The sequence below is a fragment of the Plutella xylostella genome, chromosome 3, assembly GCF_932276165.1.
Source record: "Plutella xylostella chromosome 3, ilPluXylo3.1, whole genome shotgun sequence".
Classification (NCBI taxonomy): Eukaryota; Metazoa; Arthropoda; class Insecta; order Lepidoptera; family Plutellidae; genus Plutella; species Plutella xylostella.
The window spans coordinates 760,991-773,466 of record NC_063983.1 but is presented as its reverse complement, the minus strand read 5'-3'; the positions used below and the strand labels follow the sequence as shown (position 1 = coordinate 773,466).

General features: G+C 44.0%; 1 protein-coding gene and 1 long non-coding RNA gene across 2 annotated transcripts in view; one reads left to right on the top strand and one right to left on the bottom strand.

Annotated features, from left to right (window-relative positions):
• The window catches only part of LOC125489058, a 48,118-nt gene that overhangs the window by 16,046 nt on the left and 19,596 nt on the right, over positions 1 to 12,476 (top strand). The window contains exon 3 of the long non-coding RNA XR_007266705.1: positions 9,759 to 9,863. This is a non-coding gene — a long non-coding RNA (uncharacterized LOC125489058). The remainder of the gene's footprint in view (positions 1 to 9,758; positions 9,864 to 12,476) is intronic.
• On the bottom strand, positions 1,578 to 12,114 carry LOC105385990 (SET domain-containing protein SmydA-8). The gene is made up of 10 exons (XM_048623572.1): positions 11,928 to 12,114; positions 11,363 to 11,621; positions 10,766 to 10,921; positions 10,116 to 10,370; positions 9,725 to 9,847; positions 9,337 to 9,524; positions 8,775 to 8,990; positions 3,812 to 3,999; positions 2,712 to 2,824; positions 1,578 to 1,921 (listed from the first exon to the last, which is right to left on the bottom strand). Exons 2-10 carry the CDS (start codon positions 11,612 to 11,614, stop codon positions 1,766 to 1,768), a joined length of 1,647 nt encoding a protein of 548 aa, XP_048479529.1. The 5' UTR covers positions 11,615 to 11,621; positions 11,928 to 12,114; the 3' UTR covers positions 1,578 to 1,765.

Genomic DNA, 12,476 nt, shown 5'->3' with positions numbered 1-12,476 from the left:
AGTACATATACATAAATTTCGGCTGTTGCCCAATTTTTCAACTACATACAGTATCCGAGATAAATGTTATCTCGGTGATATCGACTGCTAATACTGGAGATTATCTCTTTACAGGTGCACAGATGATAGATATGTTAGATAGTCTCTCGATTAAGAACTTACCTCCAGAATCGAGCTTAGACGTGAAGAAAAGCACTAACACCTCTTGAAAAATGATAAGTAAAGGAGTAGAAGTATCTCGTCATCACGTTTAAAATGCCGTGTTGTGATTTCTTTATTTGGTACTTCACATTTTTATAGGCTTTATCCTAAATATTCAGACATATACTTACCTACCTAATACACCTATTTGATAGTTCTTAATCCAATTTTTAATAATAACTGGTGCAATTTTTTCACCATTTAAACTTCTCAGAGAAGCACAAACTTTTCCACTACTCTCATTTAATAACTTCCATGTAAGCGAATCCTGTTTGCTGGCTGGTGACCGGCGCGCGTCGGTTGTCAACAAAATTCCATGCCATCAGCCGTCGACCGGGCTCAGAGCCTCGTGACAGATCGGGAGCGGCCGTCACACGGTCCTTCATTAGTTGACACCCTTCCGAGAAGCTGTCATGTCTGCGTACTTGCTACTTTGTTGGAGGTTGGAGGTATACCTACGTATACATACAGACATTATATTATGATAGGTAGTTTAGGTAGGTAGGAAAGGCTATGTGGTGTAGTGTAATGGGTCCCTAGCTCGATGCCTTCTGCTGAAATCTTTATAAAAACTATCCATTCAAAGGATGCCTAATTGATATTTTTGGAACTAATTAAGTAGGTCGTGTTTTTCAATGTTATTTTAGGCTATATACAAAGCAGTCTTTTAATAAATGTTGGTATGGTCGTAAAGGCTCTCAAAAATTAACAAATGTTTAGCGCTATCAAACGTCTGATAAATCTGTAAAATTTCATTTTAAACACTTGATAAACAATTGCTTGCAAAACAAAGTTTTGTGTGGTAATACAAGGAGGTAATACGATTGACACAGCAACTAAAACACATATGTGCCATTTCTATACAAAATTTATTCCACATTCCAAACCTCACATAGGCGAGGGCAACGCATTAGACAGGTTCTGTATGAGCTGGTCCATCTACACTAGGTTCTCCTTGTTCTTAGCTCTTTATACTTTTGTCTTATTATGGCCATACTAGCCGTACTGGTCGGCTTTAAATACGGGGGTGTGACACAGCAACTAAAACACATGGGTAATTTCTATAAAAAGTTTATTCCCCTCACATGCGGGCGAGGGCAGTGCGTTGTAGAGGCTCTGTATGAGCTGGTCCATCTGCACTAGGTTCTCCTTGTTCTTAGCTCCTTAAACTTCTAAAAAAACACGGGAGTACGCCTGACACAGAAACTAAAACACACGGCTCATTTCTATACATCATTTATTCCCCTTACATAGGCGAGGGCAGTGCATTAGACAGGTTCTGTATGAGCTGGTCCATCTGCACTAGATTCTCCCTCTTCTTAGCTCTTTATACTTTTAAATACGGGGGCGTGACACAGCAACTAAAACACATGCGTCATTTCTATACATCATTTATTCTCCTCACATAGGCGAGGGCAGGGCATTAGACAGGTTCTGTATGAGCTGGTCCATCTGCAGCAGGTTCTCCTTGTTCTTAGCTCCTTAAACTTCTAAAAAAACACGGGAGTACGCTTGACACAGCAACTAAAACACATGGCTCATTTCTATACAACATTTATTCTCCTCACATGGGCGAGGGCAGTGCATTAGACAGGTTCTGTATGAGCTGGTCCATCTGCACCAGATTCTCCTTGGCCTGTCGCAGCACGCGGCCCTCGGGCAGCTCGAGCGGCTCGTGGCGCAGCAGGCACGCCGCTTGCTGCAGGATCTTGCGGGACTCCTGGGGGGAGATGGTCATTGGTCATAGATACGGTGGCTTAAATTTGCTAGTTGAAGTGGTAGTGGGGTGAAAGCCATATCCATCCATCCATCAATGGACAAGCGTAGCGTGGAAAACCCTCCGGTCAGCGACCACCTTATAGTTATACAGGAGGTTACAAAGCTAGTATAATAAACCGAAAGGGAGAAGGGAGTGACATTTATTTTACAATAATCGTTGACCCCTGAGCCACCCCGATTCTTGAAAGAGGTTTATAAAATGTCCATTAGGCGAATATTACGGACTGATGATGATGAAAATAATCATCTGTCAGTGTCATCTCATGAACAACTGTCAGTGTCCTAGTTTGTATCCTTCAGGCCTGATATTCAAGGACCAGTTGCAACAGAGTACTTACAGTGACGTATCCCAGCAGCACTGCCGGCCCGCCGGTCATGGCCTCGCGCCGCCCCGTCTCGGCCACCGCGGCGTGCAGCTCGAACAGCACGCTGCCTCGCGACCGCGTCTCCGCTGCAACAGAGTACTTACAGTGACGTATCCCAGCAGCACTGCCGGTCCGCCGGTCATGGCCTCGCGCCGCCCCGTCTCCGCCACCGCGGCGTGCAGCTCGAACAGCACGCTGCCTCGCGACCGCGTCTCCGCTGCAACAGAGTACTTACAGTGACGTATCCCAGCAACACTGCCGGTCCGCCGGTCATGGCCTCGCGCCGCCCCGTCTCCGCCACCGCGGCGTGCAGCTCGAACAGCACGCTGCCTCGCGACCGCGTCTCCGCTGCAACAGAGTACTTACAGTGACGTATCCCAGCAACACTGCCGGTCCGCCGGTCATGGCCTCGCGCCGCCCCGTCTCGGCCACCGCGGCGTGCAGCTCGAACAGCACGCTGCCTCGCGACCGCGTCTCCGCTGAAATAATAAAACACACGTTGAGCGTGTAACTAAAGATGCGCGATACGCGCCTACACGAGTTTATAGGTACGCGCCAATAAATACGCTAGTCTGAAACCGCTCTTCGGTGACCAAGACTATTGCTGAAGTTTTCAGGTTGGTGAGACGTTTAGTCAGTCAGCCAGAATTTACATGAAGTACATTCTTAATTATAAATATGAATAGGTTATTAGTTAAGTAGGTATTGCTATTGCTACACTCGGGAAGGTTCTTTTGTGCATTTCTAGACCCCGTGCGGTAGATGGCTCAGTGAAAAAATCGCGAAACGCTTTAAGATCGGAGGAAGATGTAGATGTAGAATACACGAGAATTTAGTGCGATTGTATACTTCAGATAAACTTTCTCGACTTAGTTATGTCGCTCTTAATTCTCTTGGGAACAAGGTTGAAACTAAAACACAATAGGGCCATAATTACGGGTGTTACTCTCGAGTAAAAATCTCGTATTTATAAAAAACCCGTGAGTATCAGTTAACCTTATCTTATCGCATTATTCTAGAGGTGTTTATTTTGGTTTATTAATGTATGTAAATACTGTGGCACAGCCGTCACGTGTAGATATCACCGGAACTAGCAATTAGTTGGATGCGTGTGCCTCAACATTCAAAAAGGCACCCGATTAAATATTAAAGAGACCTCTGTCGTGTTATAAACCCTGACTAATAAAGAGGACTGAAGTGTTCCGAGTACCTATGACTTTTATATTTCTGAGGCTTTATGCGTAGTTTTCAATCGGATGGACCGAGAAAGTATTAAGTAACACCGAGCTAAACTATTATTGCTATAATATTTGATTCATATGTCTACTTCACGACATTTTAGCCATAAAGGATGTCAGCTTTACCTTTTAATACTTATATACTTAGCCGTTTTATCAAGCGAAAGACATCCATCCATACTTTTTACAAATATTCATGTTTATAATATAAGCAGCACTCCCACTCACCCGGAGCCAGCGTCTCCATAAGATCAGCGATCTTCCTGCACAGCTGCGTCTTGAGCGCCAGCCGGTCCGGCATCACCCCCGCCAGCCCCAGCTCCGAGTCCTGCCCGATCATCTGAGCGAGGGCGAGACCCACGTCCGTGATGTAGTAGTGGGACGGGTAGAGGTAGGAGCTGCAGTGGCTTATGAACCTGGTTGATAGAAATATGCGGTCAGACAGGAATTTCGGGAAAGAATTTTAGCGTGGTTGCTGCGGTAACTCCTCTAAAACTCCTCTGTAAACGTAACCTCTCTAAACTCTAGAAACCTTTGAAGGAGACCATAAACAGGCAAAAGTAGAAAAACCGGTAGGTAGAAGCTGGACGAGGAAGGCTGAGGATAGATTTTTGTTGAGGTGCTCCGTGAGTGACCCTATATCCGGAAGTAAACAATTGATTGCTGATGATAATGATGATTATTGCATAGCTCATACCTAGATAATCTGAAAAGAGGCTGTAATTTTTCGAAATTTTGCCCATAATTTTTACTATCTATTTTAAAAAGAACTTAAGGATATTCCCCTAAATCCACATAACAGAAAACAACCTACTTCTCACAAGCATCAGCATCCCACGACGTCGATGGTCCATTCCAAAGTCTTCGAAATCTTCGCAATAATTTGCCCCTATATCTCATTCGGAAACTTTAGGCCAAAAGTTAAGACACCTACTTCTCACAAGCATCAGCATCCCCCTTCGGCATGCCGCTTCCAAAATCTTCGAAATCTTCGCAATAATTTGTCCCTCTATCTCATCCGGGAAAGTTACTAAAAACTAAGTAACTAAAATCAACCTACTTCTCACAAGCACCAGCATCCCCCTTGGGCATGCCGCTGAGCTTCCGGCCGATGTCCTGCAGCAGCTGCTGTATGCCGGCGTCCGACACCTGGTCCCGGCAGCGCGCGCACCGCCACAGCTTGTCGTCCAGGCTGCGGCTGGCTGGCTCCGGGGAGAGCGTCTTGTGGAGAATCAACTCTGCTGTCTAGGTATTTAGACGAGTGAGCTGGAGAGCTAACTATATTCGGTCTGAACTGAGCAACATCCAGGTTGCGGATCGCCGGGTCCGGGGAGAGTCTTGTGTGAAGATTGAACTCTGCTGTCTTTGGCGAACCTATTTACTGCCAGTTTGAATAACTCTATCGATTGACAGAATGCTACTTTTGATGTGTCAAAATCGTATGAAAGTAACTGTCCGTTATTGATAGAGAGAGAGTTTTATTTTTTATTTTATTTTATTTTATTAGAAGAGAAAACATACAGTGTATATTCTTAAACTTACAAATATAAATCTATATCTAACACACACACCAGTAAAGTTTTCAAAAATACTTATGTTTGAATACATTTCGAAACAACGCAATCCGCTAACAATTTCAGCAGTAAGTCCTATATAAGTTAAAAAAGATAAACATAAATACAATGTCCACTATCGTTAAATTTTATGAGAGTAGGTACTTATTATTTGAGCTTATTGTAATACAATATGAAAGAAACTACACTATGAAAAATAAATTGGTCTTAAGTAAGAAAGGAAGTAGGTATTATTCACCGTACCTATATAAATTAAACTAATGAGTGTCTTACCACGTAAAACTTATGCCTATAAAAGTTATGCCAATAAAAGTTGTGCCTATAAATAAAAGTTGTGCCTATAAGAGTATATTAATCAGATATAGATGTAGGTGATAGTAAAATAATTCACTTTCGTATACGAGTAATATCATTTTTTATCTTGTATAAGGATTTCTGAAAAATGTCAATATCATTATACATTTGATTATAGCTAGAGCAAGCTCGGACTATAAAGCGATTCTTAGCATAGTTAGTACTGCATTGGGCAATATGGAACAAACTGCTAGATCTGGAATTAAAAAGTCTGCATTTAAAGCCAATTTGACCTAAAAGATAAGGGGAGTCACATATGTTATTAATTATTTTGTAAAGAAAAACGAAGTCATTTATATCTCGGCGTACAACCAGCGGCTTCACAGTTTCGGGATTATATTTAAAATTATTGTTTTGTCTCTGTCGATATCTCAATACTTTCAAGAACTTATTCTGTATGCGTTCAATAGAATCAATATAAACAGAATAAATAGGATTCCATGTAGTTGATGCGTATTCAAGATGAGATCTCACGAAAGCGTTGTATAATATACCTAATTTAATTTAATTTAATTTATTTTATTTAAATTGACAACTTAGGCCCAATGTGTTAGTAACAATGTTCTTATTCTATGTTAGTATCCTAATTCTACACACATTTACAGGTACAACTTATAATATAAACAATTCATAAAAATTACAACTACAACCAGGGTATTGGTAAATGACTATCTGTGTTTGACCAATACCCCAGCCAGATGGCACATGATGGGCGAGTCGTACCTCCCGCCTATTGTCCTCAGAATGGAGTTGGAGCTGGCCCGCACCCTGCAGAGCAATGAGGCCGCCCTCTTTCGCATAATGGCATAAAAGTCATCAGTGCGCGCCTCCGCGAACATGCCCGACGCACTGCAGAAGTGGGGCAGCCCCATCAGCATCCTGAAGCCATTATTATATTGGACTCGCAGGGCGCTCATCATCTTCTGCGTGACACTGTTCCACAGGCTGCTCGTGTAGAATACTTGGCAGTATGCTTTAAAAAGCGAAATTTTGACTTCCTTGCTACAACGAGCAAACCTGCGAGCCAGCATGTTGCATCTGATGGCCAGCGCCCTGCGTTCCCTTTCAACGTCAGCATGGTCCTTGAGGTCGTCAGTCACAAGGTGTCCGAGGTACTTGAACTCATGTACCCGCTTCAACTGTGCACCATTGAGGGTAATAGCGGACACACTATCAAGGCAGGTGCTGACGGCTCCAAACACCATGCACTCGCTCTTCTTGGCATTGTATACCAGGCCGTGAGACAGAGCATACGATTCACACGCACGGAGAAGTTCCCTCAGCGCTCTGACTGTAGGGCTCAGCAGCACCATATCATCGGCATAGCTGATATTGTTAATACTAACATCGTCAATGCGACAACCGATCCTCTTGCTGCTGAGCCCCACAATCAGATCATTTATGTACAGATTGAAGAGCTTGGGAGAGGTGATCCCCCCCTGCCTCACCCCGCACTCCAACCTGTACGATGAAGAACACTTACCGGCCCATCTCACATTGTTTACCTGATTCAGGTACCAAAACTGAAAGATGCGCAGCAGCTCTGCCGGCACACGTCTCTCCCGGAGTTTAGCCCAAAGCACATCGTAAGACACAAGATCGAAGGCTTTCGAAAGATCTAGAAACGCAGCATATACTGGTGTTTGTCTTTTTGTGTAGTACTGGACCGTGTGCTTCAGGCTAAGGATAGCACTTTCTGTGGAGAGACCAGGCCTAAACCCAAATTGTGCGTCGTGTAGATTTAGATATCCCCCCAGCACAGAGTCCAGCAGGCTGTCGAGCACCTTCGCTACAATAGTCGCCAGTGAGATGGGCCGATAGTTGCCCTTGTCCGCCACGTCCCCTGTTTTATTTTTAACTATGGGAACAACCACCGTTCTCATCAGATCAAGTGGGAGGTGCGAGTGGCCCATACATAGCGACAGAAACATTCCCAAAACACGTGGAAGGTGGACACCCGCGCATTGAAGGTGCTCGATGCTGAGGCCATCATGACCTGGTGACTTCCCTCTGGTCATTTTAATAAAGGTACTAGCATTTTTGAACTCGGATCCTTGTCGTAAGACGAAACCTAACATTTTATACGCCTTAGCTACAATTCTGTCTATATGAGCCCTAAATAAAAGTTGACTATCCAAATATACCCCTAGATCCCTTACCTCATTTACCCGTTTTAAAGTTTTATCGGATAGAGTTATTGAAACTGGCAGTTAAACGACTGAGCTGGAGAGCTAACCGTTTCCGCGATAGTTATCCTTTATTTGATGATGATGGTCCATTCCAAAGTCTTCGAAATCGTCGCAATAATTTGCTCCCATATTTCATTCCTGAAAGTTATGTAAGTAAAAAGAAGCGTACTTTTCACAAGCATCAGCATTCCCCTTCGGTATGACGCTTCCAGAGTATTCGAAATCTTCGCAATAATTTGCCCCTATATCTAATTCGGAAACTATAGACCAAAAGTTAAGACACCTACTTCTCACAAGCATCAGCATCCCCCTTGGGCATGCCGCTTAGCTCCCGGCCGATGTCCTGCAGCAGCTGCTGTATGCCGGCGTCCGACACCTGGTCCCGGCAGCGCGCGCACCGCCACAGCTTGTCGTCCAGGCTGCGGCTGGCTGGCTCCGGGGAGAGCGTCTTGTGGAGAATGAACTCTGCTGTCTAGGTATTTAGACGAGTGAGCTGGAGAGCTAACCATATACTGTCTGAACTGAGCAACGTCCAGGTTGCGGGTAGCTGGGTCTGGGGTCAGTGTCTTGTTTGAAGATTGAACTCTGCCGTCTTTAGCGAAGCTATTTAAACGAGTGAGCTGGTGATGTCTTTGGCGTACCTACTTAGACGACTGAGCTGGAGAGCTAACCATATCCGGGATGGTTATCGATTATTTAATGTTATATATCGATCATTTAACCGGGATCGCCGTCTCCGGGGAGACTCTTGTGTGAGGATTGAGCTCTGTCGTCTTTAGCGAAGCTATTTAAACGAGTCAGCTGGAGAGCTAACCATATCTGGGATGGTTATCCATTCACTACTTACTTAATTCATGATTATGGTCCATTCCAAAGTCTTCAAAACCTTAGCAATAACTTGCCCCTCTATCTCATCCGTGAAAGTTATAAATAAGTAACCAAAAACAACCTACTTCTCACAAGCATCAGCATCCCCCTTCGTCATGACGCCTCCAAAATCTTCGAAATCTTCGCAATAATTTGTCGCTGTATTTCATCCTTCAAAGTTATAAATAATAAAGTAAAGACACCTACTTCTCACAAGCATCAGCATCCCCCTTCGGCATCACACTCAGCTCTCTCCCAATATCCTGGAGCAGCTGCTGTATGACGGCGTCCGACACCTGGTCCCGGCAGCGCGCGCACCGCCACAGCTTGTCGTCCAGGCTGCGGCTGGCTGGATCAGGAGAGAGGGTCTTGTGCAGGATGGGCACGATGAAGGTGGGGGGGAGGAGGTAGCCTTTGCAGTCTCTGTGGGGGTTGATGGACGGTTTAAGAAATTGGTGTTATACCTAGTTACATTTTGTTTAAATGTTTTATACAAATATACAGTAACTACAACAACAGCACGTGTGCTTATACCTTGGTGACAACACAAAGTGTTTGTTATCAAAACTCAAAAAGAAGTAAAAATTAAAAGTATTTGGCTAAATGGCCAGCTAAATTCTTTATTAGCTTCAATTATTTGGCTGTCCCTTTCATAAGTTTGCTTATTCTGAATCATGTTTGTTTATCCACGAATTTATTTGATATACCTACCTACTAGCGTTAGTAAAGATATGACAATAACGCATAAATAATGATTATTCCAACTTACTTCTTCTTACACTTAACAGCGCTATAGTTAGTCCCAAACTCCGTCACATCGGAGCACCTCTCGCAGCGGCACTCGAAGAACCATGTGTCGGCGAGGTGGTGCCGCCGCCCCTCCGTGCCCCACATGGGGTCGGTGTAGCACACTGACAGGTGTGACCCCGCCTTTATGGGTACTCCGGCCACTAGAAGCTGAAATGTAGATTGGCAAGTGAAGAAAATGCATTGGGGAAACCTACTGAGTATTATTTCGGAGTAGTCATATGTAAACGCAACGCAAACGACTTGTCAAAGCGCTATACATGGTGGTGTGCCACAAGGCAGCGTCTTAAGACCACTGCTATTCCCTATCTATCTCAAACAACACGTTACAGTATATGTTCGGAACTGACCAGTTCCCCGTCTGACGTGAAGCTCTTGTTGCAGTTGGCGCGGCAGTTGTGCTCCACCATGGAGATGCGGTCGTACAGCGCCACGTGCTCCGGCTCCGTCAGCGGCACCTCGTGCGCGTTGATCTGGAACGAATGGGAGGTGAGTGGATTGTTCTACTTCTTATCGTGATGGTGAAAAACACAAGATTCAGATTAGGATTTGACACTGCTCTGATTTGAGACTCCTTTCGTTCACCCCAAAAATTGCATTGCACGCCATAAGTTTGGTTATGTAATGTATTCTTTAGGCAGACCTAACTACGAGTAGATTGGGACCTCAGAGAGACTAATAATTGACTAATAATTTTGAGTATAACATCCATAAAGGCAACGCGACCCTTTTCATATTCACCTGAAGAATACCGCAGCATTTCATGATCTCCTCTTCACTGAACTTCCCCTCCAGTTTAAAGAACTTCCATATGAAATCCACCACCATCTTCTTATCATGGTTCCACTTCTCTGTGCGTTTTCTCTCCTCGCAGTGAGACTGGAGCGCCTGCAGCTTCGCCCACAGCTTGGGGTTGTGGTCTCGCTGGTAGAGGCAGCGGAGCACCGTCAGGCATTGGTAGTTCGGGTGCGGTGTGCCGAATGTTGATATTTTCACCTAGAAACATTAATGATGTTGAATGTTACTTGGCGAGTATATTTTATTGGTTTCCATTTAAAACCCTGACCGATAAAGGGTCAATAAATTATATTTGACCGAAGCGTTGGCTACGTTACGTTGAAAATGATGAATCTGAATCTTTTGGTCAGCAACATCAGTCACTCTAAACAAAGACATAAAGTTCGAATTTTAGACCTACATGCATCCGTTTTTTGCCACACCTTCGATAACATGCTATGTATTAGCTCATGCATAGGCCTAGGGCAGCTCTGTGTCACAACTTAAACTATAGATAAGTAAATAAGTACTAAATTATCCTCAAACACCATTTATTCACGGCTGCTGCACTGTTTAAATCAGTCACTTTCAAAAGCAGCGTGCATGCAACCCACCTTTTCTCCCCTCTGTTGCGTATAATAACACTCCGGTTTATGTTCCTCCTTCTTGGAGCATGCCTCAGAGCAGAAGGGCCACCCGCAGAGCTCGCACGGCACCGCCTTGCCCTCCTCCAGGAGCTGGTAGCAGCCGAGGCAGACTGGCGGGGTCACCTGGAAGGTACAGGGTTGAGGGAATTTAGTAGGGCTTGGAAGAAAAAACGGTGTTATGGTAATATAGTTGGCGACAACTAGATGGCGCATTTGTCAGGATTGACGTAGGTAGTTATGTTAGTGCCGTAGTAGGAGTGTGCTGTAGTAGGAGGCCCTGATTTTGAATTCGGGCTGGAGTATTCGTTTTATTCGATTTCGGGCCTTTGCACCGTAAACGAATAATGAGGACTAACGCTTTCTCCTACAACATTGAAGCTAAGATAATTATAAATGGCGAAAGTTATTCACCGCGAAAAGGATCGATCGATTTAAATGTAGTATTGATTCTTATTTTAATAAGCGTCATTAGAATTGGGTAATTCGGTCCACAAAGTTACATTTGCATTTGCTGATTTGTCACAAATGTTGATGGTTTTTAAATGCAGTAGACAACACACCCACCTGTGAAGGCCCAGTGATAAGCGCACTCTCCTTCAATACAACATCCCCCGCTCTAATATCCCTCGTGGCCTCGAAGTACCTCCCGACATCCGGGTCCTCCTTGACCCTGGCGGGAGTACACAGGAATTTGTGCATCTTCCAGTCTTTCTTCTGGTGCTCTTTAGAGCAGTAGTAGACCGTCTGGCACCCCGCGCATTTCTGCGTGGCTTTGGAGCAACATATGTTGCATGCGCCTTCGTCGTCGGTCGTCATTGTGAAGCTGGAATGGTCAAGTGGTAGCTTTTAGGTAGCTAGTTTAGCCCCTAGCCCTAGGTAGTTTTATCTGAAGATAGTTTGGTTTTGATGTTAGGTGTACCGACTATCTATTGAAATTATATAGGTAGGGTTGTAAATGTGTTCCGTTTTAGTTGTGTTTATTCGTAGGGAGGTAAGTACTTCCATTTTGAAAGGGTATTATAGAACGAGATTTAGTATTACACTGAACTCGTGTTTACAAAAAGAACTGCACTCTATCATTAACCTATATTTCTGAAACACACATCACACATCTTAATCTCTAACTCACCTTAAATCCTCTTACACCAAACACACAAAAACTTAATCTAGCGATAAAAACTCAAATGCTTTCTGTCTTTTTCCGAAACAAATCACAGTAAATCCCTTCAGGATAGTCTGAAAACTGTAAGAAACCGGGCGACGTCTTGTGTGTCAGTTTCAGTAGTATCTTTAGCCGCCGTGGAGAGCAGGTTATAAATACACCGTGGAATACGCGAGAACACTCGAGTCGCTACCACAGAGCTGCATCGTAGGACTTTGACACGAAATCTGTGAGGTTAGGTACTACGTAGCAAGGGATGGACTACCTAGGTCTTTCTAGAATATACTAAGGCCCATTTACTTGGTTATTTCGGTAGGTATTAAGCCTACCTACCTACAATTTATACCTGTATTTCGATTCAGTATTTTAGTTTAGTTTAATTAAACTCCGTAAATCTAGACTGATAACCTATCATGATCATCATCATCATCAGCCCTCTATATCGCTCATGAATACATACATGCCTCATTCTGTGTACATAAACGTTCTCACGTGTTTCAGTTACTTCTAGTTGCT

Excerpts from the sequence above, each read along its gene's own strand:
- LOC105385990 (XM_048623572.1), bottom strand. The coding sequence starts at position 11,614 with ATGACGACCGACGACGAAGGCGCATGCAACATATGTTGCTCCAAAGCC. Across the intron at positions 8,991-9,336 it reads GCTGTTAAGTGTAAGAAGAA|AGACTGCAAAGGCTACCTCC; the intron begins GTAAGTTGGAAT and ends CAACCCCCACAG. Across the intron at positions 2,825-3,811 it reads TATGGAGACGCTGGCTCCGG|CGGAGACGCGGTCGCGAGGC; the intron begins GTGAGTGGGAGT and ends TTATTATTTCAG.